The sequence below is a fragment of the Misgurnus anguillicaudatus genome, chromosome 12 (genome assembly GCF_027580225.2).
Source record: "Misgurnus anguillicaudatus chromosome 12, ASM2758022v2, whole genome shotgun sequence".
NCBI classification, from domain to species: Eukaryota; Metazoa; Chordata; class Actinopteri; order Cypriniformes; family Cobitidae; genus Misgurnus; species Misgurnus anguillicaudatus.
The window spans coordinates 41,413,418-41,438,203 of NC_073348.2; the positions used below are offsets into that span (position 1 = coordinate 41,413,418).

The 24,786-nt window shown below is 39.3% G+C and overlaps 3 protein-coding genes across 7 annotated transcripts; 1 reads left to right on the plus strand and 2 right to left on the minus strand.

The window, feature by feature from the left end:
• Window positions 1-17,714, plus strand: LOC129446348 (beta/gamma crystallin domain-containing protein 3). 2 transcript variants are annotated; one of them, XM_055207294.2, is made up of 22 exons: window positions 2-239; window positions 595-700; window positions 2,016-2,395; window positions 6,552-8,733; window positions 8,823-8,867; window positions 10,044-10,162; window positions 10,618-10,789; window positions 10,880-11,016; window positions 11,366-11,492; window positions 11,768-11,803; window positions 11,876-11,997; window positions 12,685-12,814; window positions 13,188-13,318; window positions 13,397-13,523; window positions 13,606-13,638; window positions 13,718-13,827; window positions 15,073-15,199; window positions 15,288-15,415; window positions 15,495-15,618; window positions 16,225-16,386; window positions 16,831-16,990; window positions 17,075-17,714. In XM_055207294.2, the coding sequence occupies exons 1-22, from the start codon at window positions 139-141 to the stop codon at window positions 17,155-17,157; spliced, it is 4,842 nt and encodes a 1,613-aa protein (XP_055063269.2). In that variant the 5' UTR covers window positions 2-138; the 3' UTR covers window positions 17,158-17,714. The 2 variants fall into 2 exon arrangements, with proteins under 2 accessions (XP_073730746.1, XP_055063269.2); XM_073874645.1 differs by lacking the exon at window positions 8,823-8,867 and having other exon boundaries at window positions 1-239.
• Window positions 17,682-21,442, minus strand: riox2 (ribosomal oxygenase 2). The gene is made up of 10 exons (XM_055207295.2): window positions 21,310-21,442; window positions 20,542-20,972; window positions 20,345-20,464; window positions 19,935-20,063; window positions 19,584-19,687; window positions 19,370-19,472; window positions 19,108-19,276; window positions 18,365-18,453; window positions 18,171-18,281; window positions 17,682-18,082 (listed from the first exon to the last, which is right to left on the minus strand). Exons 1-10 carry the CDS (start codon window positions 21,350-21,352, stop codon window positions 17,924-17,926), a joined length of 1,458 nt encoding a protein of 485 aa, XP_055063270.2. The 5' UTR covers window positions 21,353-21,442; the 3' UTR covers window positions 17,682-17,923.
• On the minus strand, window positions 21,066-24,557 carry tiprl (TIP41, TOR signaling pathway regulator-like (S. cerevisiae)). 4 transcript variants are annotated; one of them, XM_073874649.1, is made up of 8 exons: window positions 24,537-24,557; window positions 23,810-23,934; window positions 23,519-23,698; window positions 23,341-23,440; window positions 23,133-23,264; window positions 22,572-22,667; window positions 22,428-22,490; window positions 21,066-22,227 (listed from the first exon to the last, which is right to left on the minus strand). In XM_073874649.1, the coding sequence occupies exons 2-8, from the start codon at window positions 23,920-23,922 to the stop codon at window positions 22,096-22,098; spliced, it is 816 nt and encodes a 271-aa protein (XP_073730750.1). In that variant the 5' UTR covers window positions 23,923-23,934; window positions 24,537-24,557; the 3' UTR covers window positions 21,066-22,095. The 4 variants fall into 4 exon arrangements, with proteins under 4 accessions (XP_073730750.1, XP_073730748.1, XP_073730749.1 ...); XM_073874647.1 differs by lacking the exon at window positions 24,537-24,557 and adding an exon at window positions 24,078-24,376 and having other exon boundaries at window positions 23,810-23,979; XM_073874648.1 differs by lacking the exon at window positions 24,537-24,557 and adding an exon at window positions 24,072-24,376.
• Window positions 24,558-24,786: the final 229 nt, after the last annotated feature.

Sequence of the window (24,786 nt, forward strand, 5' to 3'; positions counted from 1 at the left end):
CCTCCCAAACAAACTTCCTCAAACTCTCTTCGGGCTTCAGTCTGATATCTGATCTGTTACTCGCTGAGATCAACATCTGATCGGACTAAAGCTTCTACGCGTTTTACCTTTAATATACTTTTAAGTTTATTTTTTCACATGATGTCCGATCTGAATCGGCGGATGTCCTGGCACGAGGATTTCACGAGAAACTTTTCCCGATTGTTTTCCAGAAGTAAATCATTGGACAGAAACTCGAGGTTTGTCTTTCATGTTGAAACGACACGTGCGCTTTAAACTTCATCTTTGTATCGTGTCAGTCAGTGCCAAAGTTTCTTACATCATTTACATTGTGGTGAAAACAGACAGAAACATTCAGGGAAAAACGCTAACTTAACTGCGAGACAGGGACAATTACAGGGTGTGTCAGCCTTATTCTCTCTCTCTCTTTCTCTCTCTCTCTCTCTCTCTCTCTCTCTCTCTCACATACAGACCACTGGAGAAAATATGATTTGCATTAACATTTGAAGGCACTCGTCTGAATTTGTAGCTGTTGTTTGATTAGAAACACTTTTACTGATTTGCACATTTAATGTTTTGTTTTTGTTTTCTCAGTGAGGATGAAGCATCAGTGATCACCTGTGTGGACCAAACACCTGAGCAGCATCTGGACACAACAACAACAACAACAACAACAACAACAACTACAACAACAACACAGGTACAACATCTGTGTGACTGTGCTGAAAACTGTGTGTGTATTTGATAGCATGTACTTGAAACGAGATTTGAACAGTTAGGGTTGTTTAGTACAAAGATAGGGATGTCTAACTGCAATCTTGTTTGTGTCACATTACACACATTTTAAAAACACTAAACATAACTAATAGATTAAACTGTTTGTTATTACCCGTCTCATCTATATGGAGTATATGGAGGCACCAACATCTGTACTTGTTTGTAATTATATCTTTATATCTTTTTATTGTTGGACATTTGATTTTTAATCCTTGGAGGTTCCTCAGAGAAAGTTTATTGTGGTGTTGTCAGAACACGTTAAACACATCGCTGGCAAAGACAGAACACTGAAATTGAGGGACGTGTTAGGGGATGAACGTCTTTCTCCAGTTGTAGATAGCTTGAATTCTTTTGCTACAAATGACAGAATTAAGACATTTTGAGAATAAAAAACTGAATTAAAAACGATTCTGTTGAACTCCTTAAACTTCTTCAAAATGTTGATGGACTTGATGGACTTTTCAGACAAGCAATATGTGACTCTGAAAGAGCTTCAGTTATGTATTTTGTTCGTATGAACATCTTGTCTGATCTCAAAGTTCAAAACTGTGTTTTGACAGTCATTCGCATATTTAAAAATTATTCGATTTTTTTTTCTTTAAGTTTATCAGAAGAAAACACAAAGTTTCAACACAGAAATTGTCTTATGTAAAGTGGGAGTGTAAATAAAAGGAAAAATTTTACCCAAAAGTATTAAAAAAAAATCAGGAACCAATGAAATTTTATTATGGCCGCTTAACGTTATGGATGTAGCATTTTTATGTGTTTGTTGTGGTTTTAATTTCACTAAGTAAGTTGTAAATATAAACAGTTTTCTCTCACACATTTTTCATTTTGCTTGAGACATTTATTAACTCACTGCAGTGGTTTGGATTACTTTAATGATGGATGTCTGTGCTTTATGTTGACGCCCATGTAAAGAAAAGTGATGGTGTAAGTGTCCACTTAAAGTCCTCTTACCTTTGGGATAGCGTGAGGGTGAGTCAATTATGAGGGAATTTTGATTTTTGGATGCACTGTTCCTTTAAGTGCTTGCACAGAGTCAATAATGTTAGTTTGGGACTGAAAAGGGTTAAATAGGTAGGCTTGGCCTGGGGGGAAGGACGTCTGAGAGAGAGAGAGAGAGAGAGAGAGAGAGAGAGAGAGAGAGAGAGAGAGAGAGAGAGAGTTGACTCACTGTTGACACAGGAAGAAGCTGCTCACTGCTCGTCTGTTCTCTTCCTGTTCTTCTCATGTAGGAGTCGCTGCTGTGTGACGTACAGGACAGAAGCAGTGAGTCACGTGTGCAGGACGGCACGCAGAGGGGTGCAGGAGGGTCAGCGCTTGAACCTCCCCCCCTCTGTGCTCCTGCCTCGCAGTCCAGCCCAGCGGCGCCCCCTGTGGACGGCTTCTTCAAGCGTTTGGGTAACCTGTTTCTCTTCAGCCAGGCAGAACCAGCCGGTGTCCAAAGACACAGACAAGCGGATACCGACAGCAGCTGTCCGATCACGACAGACTCGCAAACTAGCGCAGAGACACAGAAAACTGGAGGATGTTTGGATCTGTCTCTCTCTGTTCAGCTGTCTCGCCACCAAACACTGGAGCTGTCTGAGTGTCATTCAGAGGTTACACACACGCAGTGAGTATTAAAACTTCACATACACATTGATCTGTTGACTGTGATTGTCACACATTGTGTGTGCAAAAACCCTTCTGTGTGTAATAATAACACAAAGTGACCAAATATGAATGAGACACAATCAGAGATGTCCTGAGTGAGGGAACTGTATTAATAAAGTGCATAATGTTTGTTGTTAGTTATTTTTTCTTGTTGTTATATAAACGCTGTGGTGATGTCTGACCTTATCCTGCGTGTTTGGCAGTAGATGCATCACTGGGGTTTTCAGACTTCACTCCATGTGACTCGGGCCTGGCGCCTACTGATGATGTCGTTAGCCCAGCTGTAAACATCCACAGTTCAGTTTCATGACAGACAGTCAGAGTTCAGTCCGAGAGAGAATTTTAGAGGATGATCTGAGAGCTGTAAGCGTGTCATTGTAAAGTTTCTTACTGTAAGCTTGTTACTGTGAATTACAGCAAGTTTGTTGTCCCGTGTGAGATGTCTTTTCAAAGTTGTCACCTACATTAGCTGTTAATATGACATCTGTGAATGTGTAATGTGGGTGTGACGTATCGTATGTATTTAATAGCCGTATAACGCCGGTTATACACCGCACTCGTGAGCATTGTGCTTTCACACCGGCCGCATTTGCAGTGCATCTCGTGCAGCTTACCACCAGTACAATAATCTCAATAATACTTTATTTTACATACATCTATGAGCAAAACCTCTTCAGTGTAGTCTTATATATATAACTCATTTGTTTAATTCACATTGATTTCTTGCTGTTCTGGTCCGTGTAATAACAGTTATAGAAACAAAAAGTCCATGAAACACTGTCCAATCTGTTGACTTATAGTGTGTGTGTGTGCGCGCACATGTGTGTTAACTACTTACTGGGATTAGGGTGCAGAGGTCACATTTCAAGTAGGGGTTACCATACATTGGCCATTCCGTTACTTTCACTTCACTTTTATTTCAAGTGCAACTTGGTCTTAAGTTTTCGATGCCCGTGCGGACATAACTTACTGGCTATGGCTGCATGCGTGTTTGTGTTTTCTCTTCTTTTTTGTAGTCAGAATATGGCCGGAAAAATACACAACGAAATGTCTGAATATAGCAGTCTGGCGAGGCAAGTTCATCTGGGCCGTAGTGTCTTTAAGCGCACATAATATCCCACAATCCTGTGTGTGTGTGCTTCTAAAGATGATGTAAATAAAAAAATTGTGTTTAAAGAACTACATGACAAAAGAAAATAATTTTGTTGTGTAATATTAATGTTATAAATTCACTTTTACTTGGTGTTTGAATGCAGTGTCTATTATTATTTATGTTTATGCATTGCTTGATTTGCACAAACATTTATTCCAATTTATACCAACTGTTTGTGATCAATAATATGTAAGAATTCATTTCTTTTTCTGAGGTTTTGTAGTACGATCTTGCTGTAGGCCTGCTCTCATTACTAAGGGTGGGGTCATGTTTGTTTGTTCTTGTTTGTGTAACTATAATCATGTTTGTATTAGTCTGTCTTCTTTCACTATAGCATTGGTGTTAAGTGGCTGTATGTTTAAATGGGCACTGTAGGAACTTTTAAAACTCCACGTATGCTAAGGCTGCTTGACAAGTACAGCTGTTCTGTTCTGAACGGTGTGAGGTTCGCCGTAAGAGTAAACATTGTAATCAATTTAAAGGGTCAATAAAGGACTAACCAGTTAGAGAGTTACTGTAAGAGTGAACAACGTGAGGGTTATGTTGAGACACTCCTTTCTGTGGCTGCTGCTTATGAATATTTAATAAGAATGAACTGGAACTGTACTGGGGGCGTGGCCTGTCCACTTGAGTCACTGTGCCCCCTAACTTCTCGAAATAAGATTGAACTTGATCATTTAAAAAATAAGTGTGTTGCAAATTAATTTGGTAATACAATGAATACTGGTTAAAATTAAAAATTAAAATAAAAACGTACCCATAATGCAATATTAACATACCGTATTTTTCGTACTATAAGCCGCACCGGAGTATAAGCCGCAGCATCATTCAAAAACGCGTCATTAAGACGAAATAACTTATATAAGTCACAGTGGACTATACGTCGCATTCATTTAGAAAATTATTTCACAAAATCCAAGCTGAAGAACAGACATTTAAGGCTCTATCATATACCCGGCGCAATGCGTGACGCAAGTGTCTTTTGCTAGTTTCAACCCTGCGCAATTATCATTTTCACGTTTAGCGCCACGTTTTTTAAACAGCAAATACATTTGCGCCCCCTTTTGCGCCCATGGACTACAATAGACTATGCCATTGACCAACAAAAACCTGCTCTAAAGTCGATAGTGAATGGCGCAATATGTTTTTTGTTATTTAAAGAGCGCAGTTGTAATATGCGCCTATAAACGGGACGACAACACGGATTTGCTTATCACACACATGAATGCACAGCAGCACAAAAATGCTTTTAAATATGAAAGATTAAAGGATTGAATGTAAAAGATTATTATTGAGTCTCTTGGACATAAATGAGGACTACTTAGGAGACATTAGAAGGCGTAAAGGGCTGCTTCACCTGTAGCCTGGTAAGTAAATAAATGCTTTGCTTTAAACAAATGCATCTATTTTTAAATGTTTTTAAATGCTTCCTTACAAATTTATTGTACATGATGACTCTGTACCTGTGGATATGGTCTGATGAGAAACATTTTAAGTAATGCTTTCTAAAAAATCCCATGGCGCTGTCTTGAGTGCTGAAACGCTTCGGCTCTCCGCATGTTTGTAAATTCTTAATCCCTTGTTTGTATTTTTAGAGTACAAACCTTTTCTTGTATATTTGCAAATTATTTTATGAGATTACAATGATTATGTTGGATATCAATGCATTTATAGCAATTAAAAGCCTGCTATTTGTACTTCTATGACTGAATGAAAAAGGCTTTTAAAGGTTTTAATTAAAAAAATGTAAATTTCAATAAAAATGAAAACTTTTTTTAACATTATTCTTAAACTGGGGGTCTTCTTCCTCTACTTAGTTTTTCAGTTTACAAAGTCCGTCATCTAAATAGGGATTAGACATAGCGCCAGCGCAACTGGCTTTTAAAGGGGATGAGAGATAAGACTCTCATTGGTTTATTGCACATTACGCCCAAAACACTCCCATTACTCATTAGGGAAATATGAACAACCCTTTCGACCGTGCGCTCGGAGCAGAAACCATTTTCCCGTTGTTAAATTAGCAAAAGTGGCATCGGATAGGCCCATTTAGACCATGCGCTGTGCACTTTAGACAATGCGCTTAGATACGAGTAAACGTATTGATATACATTTTTATTTGATATCTTTTATTAGCTAATTTAAAAAAAAATACAAACCTTCTGCGAGGGAAACACGTTACCTAATGGGTATAAGCCAAGACGCATTAAAAGAAGTTCAAAGTCAAAAGACAAACATTCGGTTTAATCTGTGGAAAAAAATCTCATATATGTTATTAATTATGCATATTTATACTCTATTCATTTGTAGGTATCGAACTGTGCCTGTTTAGATGACTCACTTGCAGTACTGGGTTAGGTTTTGTTAGTTTTAGGCAGTTGCTATCTCGGAATAAAATACTTTGGAATGTTGCGACTGGCCAATCATAACCAAGCTTTTTGGAGTGCCATGTAATAATAATAATATAATATTACTACTACTTATAATAAAATAATAAAGTGAACGAGATATATGGCCCCCCCCCCCAGTGAAACATGGAGGCCCCCCTCATTCTGTATTCTCTGGCGCCAACCCTACTATGACACATACAAACCTTAAATAAGAGTTTTTTAGGAATAAGCTTGTGTTTGTGTATTAATTCTTTGTTGTAGATCTTAAAGGGGCATTTTCCCGGACAGGGATTAGACTAGTCCTAGACTAAAATAAATGTAAGAGCTGTCCAAACTGAAAACAACTTGAACTGCCATATCTTAAAATGCAGCAGTGCTCTTTGTTTTGCCTCAAAATGCACACAAGCATTGTTTTAGTAAGGGATGTTTGTTAAAACCACCCAAAAGTGTGTATGTTATTTTGTGTCTTGTTATTATAGTTGTGTTTGGTTTGGAATCTGATGGAGATTAAAGCTTATAGCTTATTTAAAGACTTGGTCCTCAGTTGTTGATTTATCTCTACTTTCCTTCCATAGATCTGAGGCACAGAGTGAAGATTATAGCAATGCCGTAGACGTCAACTCTGCCAAAGAGAGTTTGGAGGAGAAGAGATGTTACGATCTAGCCTGTCCTCCTGTGGTGACATATGGAACTTACCGGGGACTGAGGGATGCCAGGAGACCAAAGAGAAAGCATTGCATGGAGCTCTGTTCATCTGTTTCTAAGGGAGAGGTGGCTACTCATGAAGAAAGCCAGAGACTAGGAGAGACTGACATCTCTCCCACTCCAAATACGATGAGCTCTGGTAGTCAGGAACATCCCACTGCTGTAAATTCATTAACTCACTCTCCATCATGGATGCAACAAACAGATAACCCTTTGACCCTTAGTCCTCTCTCCACAGACACAGAGATTAATGAATGGGATACAGCTGTTCAATGTGGACAAACTACGGTCAACAATCTTTCTCATGTTGATAAAACAAACTCTGATCAGTTATTTATTGGCATAGGAGACTCATTTGACGGAATGCATAAGGCAAAACGAAATTCACTACATATGCTTTCTAACAGTGAACCCAAGCAGTCTGCTCAGAGTTGGACACTAGAGACTCTTTCAGTGGATCCTCAAATGAGCTGGAATCTAGAGAAGATGGAGTCAGAACTGAAACCAGCTGAAGTAGACCTTGGGCTGCATAAGGATGTCCTTCGACTGGAGTCTGTGAAGATGGTTGACAACATTCTGGTAAATGCTTTTGCTGCCCTCCAAAGAATAGAAGATTCTGACCCGGAGAGTCACGTACTCTTAACCTGTGAATTTACAAAAGATTCAGGACCGGTCTTGTTTGAAGGGGAAGATAGAGACGGTAATGCAGAGCGGCAGTTTAGTGTGACGTTGGATCGGTCACCATCTGTAGTTATGGAGGATACCCTTGCAGGGGGGCACAGCCATGCGGACGGCTGCAGGTCAACTCCTTCCTCAGGGTATGAGTCCATTGCTGGCTCTGACACTGACATCAGATGTTGTGCGGGCATGGCCTTTGATGCTTGTACAATTGAAACTAATACATCAGTAAATCAGAAGAGCCAAACCCAGTCTGAACCCTTTAACCACAGTCTCTCTTCTAATGAAACAGATTCTGAAATGAAAGACAGACCAAATATTGTAGAGCAGTTACCTGCTACCCAAAGCCATAATCCTCAGTCAGAAAACATTGAGCGGGAACAGATCTGCGGTGACTCTAATGGCAAAATAGACGTGAGATTCCTTGCGGTGGACAGTTCCTTACCATCTGAGACTGCAGTCCAGTCAGATGAGTATGTGGAGTCGGGAGGACACAGTCCATCTCGGTGGACCTCTGTGAAAGCATTCTGCTGTACTGTTACAAATGATCTGAGCCCTGGATCATTTGAGGAAGATTTGCAGACAGAGCTCAGTTTGAATCAAGCAGAGGGAACAACATCAGCTATGACTCTATCTGGTAAGATGATTCAACTTGACTTCCCAGGCCGTTCCATTTCCCAACATTCCCGGTATCATGAGCTTGACCTTGTCCAGGTGGATGAAGGCTTTGGGATCATCAGTGAGGAGGAAGAGATAGACACAGTGTTTGTGAATGACATGGGTCCCGTTCACAGTCCTAGCACACGTAGAGCCAAAGTGTACCCCTTCTCCTTGTCTCCTATCTATGAGGAGGAATCTATGCGTGAGGATACTTCGAGGCAGGAAATGCTGCAGGTTCCCCCAGCAACAGAGGAGGAGCAGGGATATGTCGAACAGCCGGCATTGTCCGTTCTTTCTCTTTTGCAGTCTGTTAGTGAGAAGCTGCAGTCCAGCATGCTGTGCGGTTCAGATGAAGGCCATGTAGAGTCTTTGAGAACTGTCTTCAGACCACCGTGGGACCACCACAGAGAAGACGGCGAGAAAGATAAGGATATGTCCAGTATCTTACTGAACCAACTGCTCACTGAGTTCAAAACTGTAAATGATCCAAACACTGAGGGCAAGCTCTGCTCCAGTATTAATCAGACAGCTAATGAAGCCCAGGATGGACAACAGGAAGAGCAAGACTGTGATGGCATGCTGGACAATGTTAGGAAGAATGCCAGTACACCTTTATATCAGTATTTGAAATCTAGTGTAATGTCGTCAGCTGACAAGGAAGCTAAAGATGCTAAACGCTGTAGTGCTGTATGCCATAGTAAAAGTAACATTACGGTAAGCACAGCAGTCAGTTGTTTAATCTGGTATGGGAAATGTTTGCATTTTTATCACCTAGCTTAGTTTTACTCTTTACCTCCCCACAGGAAGAGATTGGAGGATTTGGAAAGTTTAGTCCTAGACCGTCTGTAGTAAGTCATCTCTATTCTTTAGGGTTCTCATGGTGTTAATGTGCTTTTAGTGTTGTGTGCTGTTGAAGTTCTTATTATCTTCAGAACCTAGACACTTGAGCCTTCAAACAGCTATTTGCATTTCATTTGAAGCTTGATTTATAGTTCTGCGTAGACCTACCCTATTTGACCTACGCCGTAACCTCTACGCCGTAGGCTACATGTCTGTTTTCATATATACTTCTGCATCGTTGTTCACGTCGACATGCAATTACATATGCAGATTGCTATTAGGAATTTTTTATGGGCATGTTACAATATCAAGTCAAATTCCAAAGAAGCAGCAACTTTGAGGGATTGAGGTAAATATAAAGCGATATATTGCTCCTCAACTTAGTACGTCTTTGTTTTTACTGTCGCAAGTAGAAATTGCCATGAAGAAATGCGTCACCCTTTTTTTACCTGACTGAAGGGGTTCTTGCAGACCATCCATCTTGCAAAGAACTGACGCGTTGTTATGTTTTTAGATAGGAATAGATATGATTTGTACAAACGGGTCATATCACTACAGAAAATGTCCTTTCCAAAACTGTGCAAAAAGATTAAAACAAAATTCTTTAAAATGGAATTGTATGTTATACAGCATTAATATTTGTTTAGATTGGAATAACTGGTAAAGATACATTTTATTTTTAGATTTTTTTTTCTTAATGCCATTTCAGCATCTATGGCTAAATTCGTGCTAAGAAATGGTTAATTTCCAAGCTAAAAATGCGGCTTAGGTGAATTGGAGATGTGAAATTGCCCTTCCCTCAGTGTGTGTGTAGTTTTTGGACTGTGGAAGGAAACCATATCCTGTAGTACCCAGAGTAAACCCAACTGGGGAACTTCAACTCTGCTGCCCCAAACATATTTATTAGAAGGGGGGTCACAATACTTTTGTATTTATAGTGTATATATTGTTTTTGCCGCAATATTTGTGTCGGTTCCTAAAGTTTGTCCACACGTGAGACTTTAAGGGCTGTTTGTGCTGATATGCAGAGATATTTGATCAGAGTGGGTCAGTATTTATTTTTAGACTCTCTTGCAACACAGTGGGTTTAGTTCCCTTTAGCTCCCTGGGAGCAGGGTTGAAAACCTGTGTTCACACTAGCTGGGTCTTTTTGTGACTGTAATTGTTTTTGTTTGCAAACACAGATATGTATCTATGAGGGTCAGTCGCTCAGTGGTGAGGGAAGAGAAATATTTGATGATGTGGAGGATGCACAGACTGTTCTGTTTTCTCACAAAGCCACAGTTCATGCACTTAAGGGATGGTAATGACACACACACACACACACACACACACACACACACACACACACACACACACACACACACACACACACACACACACACACACACACACACACACACACACACACACACACACACACACACACACACACACACACATTTTATTGCTAATGGAAGACCTCTGTGACGTGTCTGTGTTCTTGTCTGCATTATTCAGCAGCACTCAAACATATGGGGGGACTTAAGAAGAGTATTGATCTTTAGAGTTTATCAATAAATGTGTGTAAATGTTTTGTGTCTGAGCTCTTCCTGTTCATTGATCTTAGACAAACAGTTTAAAACTGCTCTGTTGAGAGAAATGCTCTCTTTAATCTTAAACACTCAAGTTTGTCAGCTGAAGTTAGGAAGTTGGTCTCCATAGCAACGTCCTTGAATGCTAATGTAATTATGAACATGCTGACTTTTATGCTTTTAGTTGGCTACTGTATGCGGATTCATGTTACCGTGGGCCGTGCGTTCTCTTGGAGGAGGGTCAGACTGTGTGGACCAGTGGAGACGCTCGAAGGAACCTGGATGAGTTTTCAGAACCTGACAGAACCGACCTCACTGACATCCAATCTGTGGGCTCGATCAGGGCACTGCTGAGGGTATTCTTGCTCTCTCTCTCTCTCTCTCTCTCTGGTTGCTTGGATGATGTATCTTGTCATTTCTTAACACATTTATATTCTCATGTTCAGGATGACTCTGTACCAGAGATACATATACATCCCAGCATGTCTCATATGAGAGATACCGTCCGACTGTTTTCTGCAACAGATCTGACAGAACAGCATGGCCTTGTGTTACAGCAAGACCTCTGTGTGAAAACTGGATGGTATGAAGCGTATAATATCATATCAGTTATCAGTGTACTTGAGTTGTAAGGACAGCAGAATAATGAATCCAGTTGCCCATGCTAATCCCAACCTTCACATCAGTTTCATTAACTGCAGAGGAAAGACTTGCATTTGATATGTTTCCACTTAAACTTGATTAAAGACATCTAAGTACTGTCTTAAATCACAAGAGACCAACAATTTAAATCTATATTTACAGTTAAAGATCAGGTATTTTTAGATGATGACACTTTTTAAAAAGTTATTACCAACAAATGGCCAGGCTCTGCGTACAATGTGGCATTTTGTACATATTCATTTCCCGAAAATCTGTATTTTTATGTGTAGCTGGCTGGTTTATGACAAGCCTGGATTCAGCGGAAATTCTGCTGTTCTGGAAACAGAAGGAAGGGTCACACCACTTCTCCAGAATTCCCTTTTGTCACACGTCAAGAGTCTTCGACCGTTGAAAATGGTACAAGTCACCCTCACCTTTGACCTCTTACCTCTTTTCATGCATCATGACTAACTTGCATCACATCACATAGACACATGTGACACCTAGCCTAACTGAACCCATTGATGAATATTACATCTTCCAATACCATCACTAAGATGCATCACATTTCACTCTGTCAACATTATTACTTGTGGTTTTGTTAAAAACAACTGATGGTTATAAACAGCTGTGCATGCAGTTCAGAGTATGTTTTTAAAAGCACGTGTTTTTCTTTGCTTTTACTGACACAGGGTGGACTGAAGGTGATGAGATCTTTCGACCCAAAGGTAACATGGACCAGACAGGAAACTTTTCTTTAACGTTTTCAGAGCAGTAAATGTGATTTATGTTTTTTGTAGGTGATCTTGTATGAGAATCTGAAATTCAAAGGCAAGAAGAAGGAACTGTTGGACCACACACCCAGTCTGATGGCCACAGAAGGACTCGTCAGCATCTCTTCAATACAAGTTATGGGTGGAATGTGAGTCTCTCACTTGTAACACAAAGTCATCAGTTCAGTTGTGAAATGCTTGTTGCTCTATGATGATTTCTCTTCATTTCATTCGTGTCACTTGGTGTGTTTGGTGTATCTGTTGGTCGAGTTTGTGTGTATATTAAAGAGTTTTAATTGCATGGATAGTTAGGATAGTAAACCTATATAATTGCAAAAATAGTTTTCTATTATGCATACTTAAAAACTGAAACACACAAAAAGATGATTTAGAAATGATGGAGATGTAATGCCTTGGTAAACAGGAAAACATAAATACATTTGCATTACTTGAATTAATAGTTACTTGTAATTTGTTGACCAGCCTGTATAAACTCACTGAGCGAATGCGTCATGAACTTAAAAAGTACAGCAGTCCAAGAACGGTTGGTGAAAAATATTGTTAAACAACCAGCTAACTTTAATTGAATATTGTTTTAAATAAATTGTATTAATAAATTCTCATTTCCTCGGCTTTGCTCTGCTCTCCTCACGTATGTGTGAAGAATGATACGTGTTCAGACAGGGTCCTTATTAAAGTCACATCACTGTAACCAAAAACTGCTTCAAGATCAGTCTTGAGAAAACTGTGTATGCCTGTTTATTGTGTGTGTGTGTACACTTCTGTGTTTCTTCAAAGCGGGGTTCAGAGGTTATCGGTGTGTGTTTGTTTTTTAGATGGGTATGTTTCTCCAGAGAGGGCTTCAGAGGTCATCAGTGTGTTCTGGAGGAAGGTCAATACAGTAACTGTACAGCACTTTTCAGCCAAACTCAGTCCACGATCAAATCATTGCGCTACATTCAGAGCGTAAGTTTATTCTTTTGTCCCTGTGAGTGTCTTGTTTCAGGTCACTTTAAAATATCTGTGTGAAACTCAAGAAGAGCAGAGTGTCACACACGGGAGCAGATGCTTTATAGCAACCACACAAACTATGTTTGTGGTAAACACAAACATTAAGGTCTTTTGTTCAGCCCTTTCGATATGAACCGAAGTATTAAAGTCTTCATAGTCACCCTTTAAGTAGAGTAAAAATACTTCACTACTGTCCACCTTTGCTTACTATGTATTCTTATGTGAACGTATGTAAACGCTTTCTAGATTAGCAGGGGTAAATGCTGATGATGAACACAGATTTGCTAATGGCAGCATGTTTTCTGGTTGTTACGGATGATGAGCGCAGGACTTCCTGGAGCCGACAGTTTGTCTGAAGAGCTGTGATCAGGAGATCAGCGTGGTGGATGTGGACGTTCCTGACCTGAAGCTTTACGATCCAGCTGGAGAAGCAGACAGCATCTATGTGATGAGTGGAGTGTGAGAATCAGATTAGGATCATTTGATTGTGCGGCTTTCTCTGAGAAGTCTAATATTTCTTATGTTTGTGTCTTTCAGTTGGGTGGCGTACAGTGAGCAGGGATTCACAGGAGAGCAGTATGTTCTGGAGAAAGGATGCCATCCTGGGGCTTTTGAATGGGGCAGCGGGCAAAGCTCACCACGCTCACTGAGGCCAATTCGCAAGGCAAGTGTCTCATATTGTTTCTTGGCCTTTAAAGGAGTACGCACACATGTTAAATAATGAATCCATCTTATACTCATTTCAGGAGGTTTGCAGTATTGTGGAACCAAAGTTTTTGGTATGTTTTCATTTTATGTGCCAGTGACATAAATACGAGTCCAAGCGTGTGATGCTAACGTGCTTCTCTCTGACCGCAGATACGCGCTTACACTCAGCCGCATTATACCGGTGAGGTCAGAGAGTTTGTGGGCGAAGTCCTAGACTGCAGCTCTCCGGGGATGGCATCATTCCGGGTGATCCGAGGACGGTGAGAGTTTGACAGCTACAGAAGATTTGCTATAATCCTATTGTTACAAATCACTGATCAGTGGACCTCAGGCAGCATTAAATTACAATAACACTTGGGGCCAGATTCACTAAACCTTCTTAAGAAGAAAATTCTTCTTAACTGATGTTTTTAATCTTAAAATCAAGCTTAAGAAAAAAAAGTTAAAAATATTTTGTATTCTCACAAAAGCTTCTTAAGAAAGTTCTTATTTTTTTCCTTAAGGATGTCATAAATAACATCTTAAAGTTAGGATAACCTTACAGTAGTGTTAAATCTAGTTAATTTGATTGTTGAAATTTGACATGTTGTCACCATGGGTTTACTTCGGGTTCCCCTTACTGGCCAAAAACATGCAAGTTAGGCAAATTGGAGATGCCAAATTGTCCCTCCCCCAAGCTGTCTGTGTATGCATGAACTTGTCTTAATAAAACTTGTGTATGGATGAACTGGTTCTCGCCATGAATATAGCCGTAGATGCTTTAATGGCATAAAGAAATAAAGGAAGAAGAATAATTGTGTGACATGTATTGTGTAGTCAGAAATGGCAAATTTAAATAGTTTACTTTACAAAGATTAGTTTAATGAGGAACTTCATATTCATATAATAATAAAGTTTAATGGCTTTACTTCAGTATATGTCACATATAAACACATACGTATTAATATTAGCTAACATTCTTTCATAATACATTCATTGTGTTACTAACAACTTTACTCAAAGACGCTCTGAGTGGGAGTCAAACCGGCAATCGGTCTGTAATGTGAGTGCTCCGAAAGCCTGGGTACACTTTACCCTCCGTGTCCGTCTCTGTCGTGTGGATGTGTGTGCTCGGGAGATGTACGTAGAGCGAAGCACGCAGAGAGCTCGACCCACATGACGGACCGATTGGGAGATTAGGGAATGATATTTACTCACCGTACCGCCTTCATACACTAACTGGCCTCTGTTGCAACAGCAAATAACATCTATAGTTTTAACACATCATTCATTTATGTAGTATATATCGCGTTAATGATGCAAGGTGGTAAAAAGATAAATGGATGGATATAACCTCATTAGCAGGGTAGAATAATTTATTTCAAAGCTTGTCATTTTATTCTTGGGACAAAAATGTAAGATGTGTTTAAGTAAATATTTGAGAACTTCTTAAGAAATGTTCACGGATTGGAAAATTCTTACGAACTTCTTTTAATTGATCTTACCTATTTCTTTTTCTGGTTCAGTTGGCTGCTGTTTGATGAGAAGGGTTACTTTGGTAACCAGTATGTCTTGGTGGAGGGTCTTTACCCTGATCTCACTTCATGCGGCTGTGTATCAACTGCCGTCCGGTCGCTAAAGCCAATCCCATACGTGAGTTGACAGAGAGGACATATTTTATCAGTACATTTCATTTCAGTAGTTATTTCATGTGTGACCAAATGATGACATTTCCTCTCAGACTTTTACAGATCCGTCCGTCAGCTTGTTTTCTCTTAGCAGCTTTAAGGGACTTGAGGTAACTTTATATTCTGATGTAGAGAACATGGATCAGTTCTTCAGTCAGTCTCTGAGAGTCAACAGTGGCCTGTAAGAGCTCTCACGTCGCTCTGTTCATACTAAATCTATTGAGTATTAGTCTCAGAGATGTTTCACTGTCGTCCGGCAGGTGGGTGGCTTATGAATACAATCAGTTTAATGGTCGTCAGATGCTTCTGCCACCAGGAGAATATTCAGACTGGGGAAAACACTGCGACTGGGACACGATTGGATCATTAAAGTTCCTCAGACAGGTCAGCTACAAGAATGATAACTTTTGCTTTTCATATTATTCAATACAATCATTGTTTCGACATCTCATTGGCCATAAAATGTCTGTCAGAGTGAAATCTACACATCCAGTTTCACTGTAGAAAAAAATGGATGTACTGGCACAAGACACCGTAGGACGGTCTTTATTTTATGCCTGTAGTCTATAGGATAGAATAACAGTTAATGTCAGCGGTCTGTCTGTTTCTGACACCGTTCATGTGTGTTTGAGTTGCGTTAGGGTGCTAACAGTTTGTGTGTGTGGGTTACAATTATAACATATAATCCATTTCATAGTTTAAGACATTATATGAAGTTACACTTAAATCATGACCATTATGCTCTCTTTATTAGGTGCAAATATTTTAACAACAAGTTTGTGGCAGCTGATGTTAGTATGCAAAAAATTCTTGTTTAGTCTTTTTATAATCATCATAAATAACTCTGTGTCTGATATTAGGAATCATAGTTTCATAACAAATAGGGTTAGAAATCCACCTTTGAGAAAGCACACAAGATAAAGCAGATCTTGTCAATATGTATGTTAAAGTCTCTTTGTCCTAAACTTAAAACATTTCATTTCTCTTCAGCCAAAAGTACACATTAAGGTGCGTAATCGAGGTCTGGGCTCCGTCCTGACCACTGCGAGCGATCTGGAGGAGTCGTTTCCAGCAAAAGTCTTCCTGAGTTCTGCTGACTGCTTACTGAAAACACAGTGCTGGATCTTTACTGATGGTCTTTTGAAAAACCCGGTCAGTTTTCAGGACAAAGCATTCATGTGTCTGAGTCGATGGTGTAGTGAGCACTGCTCCGACATATAGGTGCAGATGCACTTTTGGCAATCTCTCCACCTGTACTTTCCTGTCCTCTTATTAAAATACTGTCTATCAAATAAAGACAAAGTAACTTCCAAAAAGAAACCAGACGTCTTCATAAAATGTTGGGTGTCTGCATCAAAGTTCTTTTTAAATGCTGCAGCATTTATGTCTTTCTCTGTCAGTGAAATCTTAATGAAAATTTGAACCAAGACTTGATCTGCATTATTGTTTCTGAAACAGAATATCGTTCAAGTTTTTTTAAAAACATTTTTACTTGTCATGTAATATCAGGCAATGACTTATGAATTACAATCAGGCATGAATATAGTTACTGTTTCAGAAAGATTACTTGTAATTGATTTTGTGATATTTGAATAGGTGCGTAGGGGCTGTCTGTCTGTGATTGGAGCAAAGGCGTGTGTGGGGGCAAGAGTGGCATTATGGGAAGAGCATGGGCGCACGAATCAAAGGTGGAGTTTTAATGAGGATGGTACCATCTCGTCTCATTTGAATCGTAGCCTGGTGCTGGACCTGAAAGGTAAGATTGAACTTAAATTAGCTAGTGCTCATATTTTCTTTCCAAGTATTGACTCTGATCATAATGTCTTTTTGTCCGTCTCAGGTGGAAGTGACAGAGACCATCTCATTTTGAGTCAGCTTCACGCCAACAAGGTCACTCAAACGTGGGACATGGACGTGTTGTGACGCTGAAGCTTTCATACATCCGGACATTATATCGAGGTGTCGAGCTTTTTTCAACCACTCACAAGTGGCAATAGTTGAGTAGTGTATGTTTCTCTGAAAAATGTACAGCCTTGATTAAGTAGGGGAACCAGAATGAAATGAAGTGTTGTTTTTTTTGTGACGCACATTTGCACTATCAGAACCCCGAGTGCTGGTCATGTGCTCGATATAAGAAAATCGAGTGACATGTTTGGATGTTTCAGGTTACAACTTTTATCAGGTTAGGGAATTAAGTTGCACATACTCTAACTTTTGGCTAATCGCATTCGGACAGTTTAAGTCAAAGCTACTCGTTTTGCTGGACTGTTACTGAACAGTAATCTGCTTATGAAGCAAGAAATGTACAGAAAGCAATGTTTATCTGTTAATGTGTACAGCAGTGTCAATGTAGTTGTTTTCTTTCAGAATAACTCCTGAAAATGTATGTTGTAAAATATGTATATTCATTAATCAAATGTGACAAATTGTCTAACAACCAGAGGACATGGGAAATTAAACATGGTTTTATTCAGCTACAATAGACGCCTTTGTAAATTCAGTTTTGAAAAGATCTCATCAGTCACCATCACACATGTCAGATGTTTAGACTTGCAAAGGCTCCCGTTTCATTGCTACAGACAGACGGTTTGGCTGAACTGTGTAAATTGTTCACATGTGCCAGTTTGTCCACAGGAAACAAATGACCAATGAAGCTGCACAGTAAGTTTGCAGCATTGAGTCTAGATATTTAACAAACACGCAGTAACCCTTCGCTCCAGAGTCCAAGCGTGAGTCCCAGTTTATCGTCATCCTGTAACAGCTGCAGATCTGCCACAGCGACGCGCTCCGAGCTAAGCAGCTGCTTCAGGGCAGCGAGATGCGTCAAGGGGAAGCGCACACCCTGAAACTGAAGGTGGCGAATTTAGTAAACAGTGCTGGGGAAAATCGCCATCAACGGAGATTAAATCTGTGTAACGTAATAAGAGCTGGCAGACCTGTGAACCCTGCACATCATCCTCCTCATCCTCAGACGTTCCCATCATGTGAGTTTCTCTCTTGTTTTTTAAAGAATGTAACACGAACACGACCAACTCTGTGGCCTTATCCTAAATTAAAGAACACACACGATGAAGACAATTCAACGCTTGCATCATTGAAGTGCATATGAAACATGCAGCAAATCTCTTACAGTGTTGTCTTGACTTGGCTCCACTGTTAGAAGAAGATGCTCTTTAAACTTGATAGAGACCAAATCCTCTAACGATGGCAGTTTCCCACCTAAAAGAGAAAAGCACAAGGGCCACGCATGGACATTTCAGAAGGGATGGTGCTCAAATGAAAAACTACACACATATTTTCATAAAAAAATGTTTATTCAGTTTTAAAAAAAAGCAGTTTTCCGCATGGTTTTAGACGTGAAATGTGAAGCATTTGATCATATGTGTTTGGCCATTTCGCTGTTTATTGTAGCACTTCCATCTGTGAAACAACGCACGGTTAAAGGAACCTTTTTGGGGTTGTAATGTTTCCAGCCATGCTGAAAATGCGTTCTAATGATGTACTGGTAGTGCAGATTGACACCAAGCCAGCGGATCATCACTGATATCAGTTGCCTCCCCTCTGCAAATAGCGCACTAACTCAGAGTCTGCTGCCTGTGAGCATTTATACGAACGTGAAGACATCTGAATGGGCGAGATTGTACTTTATATTTTTTTATAGTTTGTGACATACACACTTCACCACTGCGGTGGTAATGACATGGTCACAGCTCTAATTTCACTCTGCTTGTGCAGCCTAGTTTGCGGTTTCACCTACCAAAAAAAAACACTTTAGCCTTTGAAGAAAAACATGCAGTGGCACAAATCACGGTGCTTTACATTCCTGTGCACATCCCCACTACAACACGCACGCTAACAGCAAATGAGACTCACTTGGCTCAACATCAGTCTGGTCCAACAGGTAAGGCGGGAGTCTGTTGGAGATAAAATCTCTCTTCATATCAGTGCAGCGTAACTCCTTGTTTTCCTGCTCTAGATTATCAGCCAAACGCCGCAGAAAGACGCATACCTGTTTATTAATTTCAGGACCATAGGCAGGACACTGACACACACACAAAAAACATTATGGAACACCAAGTAATATTTCTAAATAAGAAATGAAATGTGATCATGGGTAAAATGGGAGTGTACTCACTGTAAGGAGGTTTCGTGGCAGACCACAGCGCATTCTGTCATCAGTTTTCATGGAATCAAACATAAAACTAGGAAACACATCTAGCATGAAGTCACCCCATGACCTAAAACACAAGTTTGTTTTGACTGTATTTTATGCAAGCACATTTTAATTTTGAATACAAATATGCATAAATAAATATATATGATAAGATAATGTGCGATGACAGACATACATGTTTTGGTAAGTGCTGAGAGTGAGGTGTGTGGAATGGTCCACACCTGAAGGTGTGTTCGCCTGATGGATGGTTCCTCTTGGGAAATAGAGCAAGTCACCAGCCTACATAGACGCACAGACAGAGCTGTAAGAAACAGATTTAGGTGTCCAAAGAAATCAGCTTAGAGTTAGGTCTGCCTTGTTTGCAATGGAGACAAGTTATGTTAAAACTGCTAGTTACAAAAACATCTCAACACCAGCCGCATATCGTTGCTAAATGAGTTTACCCATCTGATGAGTGATAATTAACCCATGCACATATGTTTTATGTTCCTGCATTTCTGTGTGCAATTGCAGCTTTTGTTTAAACCTGCAGTAAAAAGTCATGCGTGGGGGTGCCAATATGTTCCTCTGGTTCTAGGCTGTACTCGCGGGCGAGATGGACAGTGGGTTTATAAAGCCTCCAGTGCTTCTGTCCCTCAAGCTGAAGAATAAAAACCTGTACAGAAGAAATACAAACACGCATCAAAACATGTCCTTCTTATAATGACGTGTGTAGCTTTCAGTTCTCGCCATAAACATAGATGCTAGAATATCATTAATTCACAACTTTGCATTAACACTAATCAAATATAAGAAGAAAGGATATTTGGCGTGCTTTCTAAGAGAGAATTTAAGACAGAACCCAGACTACAAGAGCATGCTCCTCATGAACTTAAACTTAAGATAAATACATGAACAAGATGCTACAGGTGTTACAAACATGTACCACACACACACCTCAACATCATCATAGTGTGGTGGCAAACCCTGAGACCCCTCAGGTGTGATGTATACATTAGATCCGACTAAAGAGCCAAAGAAACACTCCAGGCGCTCCTGAACGCGCCACAACTCATCCTGCAAACACACAATAGACCAAATATCACATTTTCATTGAACACACACACACACAATCCTGCAGGCCTGACTCTGACCTTAAACCTCTGTGGCTGGTGAAACTGTATGGTGGCCTTCTTCTGCTCGAAGTCCTTCTTCAGCTGGCTAAACTTCACTTGTCCACCTTTATTAAGGACTTTCTTCTCACCGTTTACGCAGCGGCAGACATTGAGGTCTGTGGCGTACTGCAGCCCATGAGAGCAAAGCTGCTCTAGATCAGACAGCTGGAACAGAGAGCGGTAATAAGAAGCAAGTCCAGCATCTGATCTGTGTAAGACTAAAGGTTTCTGCTCCCAGTACTGCTGGAAAAACTCATCCACACTCATGGGACTGATGAGACTCTGAAAGAAAACACGCGGCGAATCAAAGCACAGAGGACCAGAAGCAGCTGAAGCTTTCTTCTGTTTGACAGGCACCTCCTCCTGCTGTCCATCACATTTATTCCATTTTCTTCCTTTCTTTGGCATCTCTGTGACACACACACACACACACACTTGTGAAACTAGACCCACGAAAAATATTAACCAAGTGTTTTTTGATTATAGGAAACGTTTAGCCACCATATTTTCATTTTTTACTTTATTTATAGTAAAAATAATGGTACATATTCGTAAATTCGAAGAACAATCAAAAGAGACACACATAAGTTACACACACGTGAAGTCTTTATTTGTGTTCCCGTTTAACGTGAGCCTCGAGTCTACACGCGCTGAACTAGGTTTCAATCTGACTTATCGACTTTTGACGTAACTACGCTTTAAACCAAAGATTAATAGCCGCAATTACGGTAAACATAAATTACTTACCGGTATCAGACTCAAAACACACGCACCGCTTGTGTGTCACCATGAAGGGTTCGGGTGGAAACTTAATCAACAAATTACAGTTCCGGGTGTAGTTATGTTTCCCCAGGTGGAAAAAGTTCACTTCCAAAATGCACTAATTTTGTACTTAATATGCTAAAAACTTTTCTTTAGTACTTCTTAACATTATCTTTTTACTTTTAACTCAGTACTTTGTCTAATTATTTGTGCTATTTTGAGACATCATTAATATGAAGTAAAATGCACTTTTAACTAACTATACTATCTCTGTAAAAAATGTAGTTGACACTCATAGATGGGTTCAAGTTTACCACAAGTGGTACAAAAAATATTTTTTTTAAATACATTTTAGCGCATTTTAGTTCATATTCTTTGTGTCTCAAAATAGCACAAATATGTACACTTAGATAATCTTAAAAAAGTTCAAAAGAATATTTTTTTTGTATTTAGTACAAAATTAGTGTACAGAAATAGAGCAACTTGTAATTCGTACATAGTTTTGTTACTGAATAATAGGTTATTATCATAATGATCATATATACATTTCTCAATCCAATTAAATCATTGAATGTTTTTAATAAAAAAATCTTCCTTATTCAAATCCGGATCAAACGTTCCCATTTGAATGATTCACAGCACCCATTTACAACCTTTCCCAATTGACATTAAGTCAGAACACAACAATTCCATAACAAGTTCACATGACAATATCAGACATGATGAGTGCGAGTCTTTAGTGGGTTAGATGTGATGTTGTCTGGTTGGGCATCACTGTTGAGTCGATGAAGATTCGGATTCGGGCTCTCTCTCTGGAAAAGTGAGTTTTTCACACTCTGTGAATTTTAGTGGTAAGTACTGTGCGATTTCATTGGGGTCTGTGTAAATGGCTGGAGGAACATTCTGGAAAAAATACAGATACGGTCACATCTTCCTGCTTAGCACGGACCAATAAACACTAATATCAAAAATAGAGCAGGTGTACAAACTCCACAAGAGATAAAAGGAATTCCTCTATCAATTAGAAAATTTAAATAAAACTACATAAAACTCCTATTTGATTGCATTTTAGTAGCACTTGAAAATGAATATTTTAAACTCACCTGTAGATCTGACATTTTACTTTCCCGTGCAGTAAATTCTCTAAGCATGTAGTTTTTTCCAGCCTGTTTAAGATAACGAAGATTTTTATTACACATAAAAAATCATAGAACTCATATTAAAAATATGATATAGATAAAAGTTGCCTCGTAATAAAGACGTGTGTCATGAATCCTAATCAGCACTCCGTCCACTCGCAGGAAAAACCGCAGCAGAGAAAAGAAACTGTTGGGCATCACTCTCTGAAACGATCAAATGTTACTGTCTGTGAAATCCAGACCAAAGTCTCATAATCTAATGATAGGATTATGATCATCAAAGCTTGATTTCCATCTTTAACATGATTCTTACACAGTCAATATGAACCAAATGTTCTCTTATTTAGGATGATTTTATGTAGAAAACAGTAAATCACAGTAATGACTTTAGCTGGGTTTTCACAGACTGGGTCAGAGATATTTGACAAATATTTTTGTTTTTCTACCTTCTGGAATCAGGTACAGCATTTGATCTTTTTTTTTTAGGACTCCCACTTTTGAATAGTCATGTAGTAATCTATCTATTATCTTTGTTAAATCTGGCATTACATATAAAATACATGGTATGCCTTGTATTTTACACACGCACGCACGCACGCACACACACACACACACACACGCTTAAAGAGTGATAATGTTGCTAATTCATGTAAAGTCAAAGGCACTCACAATTTTCACACTGATCATAGACACGCCGTGATCATGCAGCTCATCCTCAAACAGAAGTACATCCTCAAAAAACTTGATCTGCTCTCGTGTCTTCAGCTTTTCCAAGTCAATTCTTTCTGTGGTGGGCTTTACCTGTGTGACACACAAAGTTGAGGATTGAAAACTCAGACATTTAAAGCATTGTCTATTTGTGTGTGTGTCAAAATACCTTCATTTCTATGTGCTCTCCAAGTAAAGTCCCTCTGTAGTCTGTTGTAAATGTCCAGTCGTAATGTTTAACTACTTCTTTCGAATGCTCAGAGTCAGCCCTGGAACAAATAAGATTATTCTTGAGTCAAAATATTTCAGTACACAGTTAAAAAATGATATTGCACCCGTGCATTTACCTGCTTTCCTGCCACTCTTGTGCACAAGCCACTTTTACAGAGTCTTGCATGTTGTTGACACATTTGAGAGCATCAACTGCATTGAACTCGATCCCAAAACCATCTGTGTGCTGAATGCGTAGCACGTTGTCCCCAAACAGCATCTCTGGCAGAGACGGCACATGCATCTCATCCGCTAATCTGTGACAAAATTATTATTCAGACTGACACAGAGTTCAAAAGCTGTAAGAGCCCCAACCTGCCCTCAGCACAGCAGAGATAATAACACAGACTAACAAACATAAGATTTACCTCTCGATATCTTTAGACTTCATAATGTGAGTCTTTGCAGCGGTCACTGTCCAGGGACCAAAACTGAAGTCCTGTTTACTGCTTTTAAATCCATGTGATATCAATGATGACATCCTGTAATCGACCTGAAAAATAATCAGCTTACTTTACTCGTGCCTTTTAAGTATCAACTATAAAAAAACAGAAATGTATGAAAAACCGAGTTCAAATATTCCAAGAATCTCATAAACGGAAATTATTGATATTTTAAGAAACATTTTACCTGTGCCTTTAAATTTAGGATTTGAGCTGTTGTAATGCAAATGTCCAAGTATAAAAGCGAAAAACTAAAATTGTTAATGAATATTTAAACTATTGTGGACTGGACAGCAAACGAAGTTACTGAGTACAGTAATGTTTTTCTATTTTTACGTTGACGACACGAGACAGAAGATTAAACCACTTAAAACGATTATTGAAAAGAAAACACTACAAACTGTCGTAGCGCGTCCGTCTGTATGTATACAGTGTGTAACCTCTAATTCAGCCCGGCGGTGTTACACAGGAAGGGCTAACTGCGCTCGCGATGGTTCTTTTTCTTCTTCTTTTGGTTTAATGGCGGGTTGCGAACCAACTTTAAAGATGCATACCGCCACCTACTATGATGGAGTGTGAAAAGAATGATCTACACATCTTCTTAATTCTATTATAAAACACAATATTCTTAATAAATATCAAAACTGCATACACTTGACTTCCTGATTTTGTATCGTCATTTAATACGTTGACTGTAGTAAATTTCTTGCATCCTGTTTCTTGTAATTCTTCCTTTAAAATTCTTTCTTTCATATGCTTTACATATCTTCACCATAGATCTTCACACCACAATATTGTGTTTCCCTATAATGTGTCATGTATGATTTCTCACAGTGGTTCCGCCTCTTGTTCGCTTGTGAATATTAAAACCCAGCCGCTGCAAAAACGAAACACATCAGTAA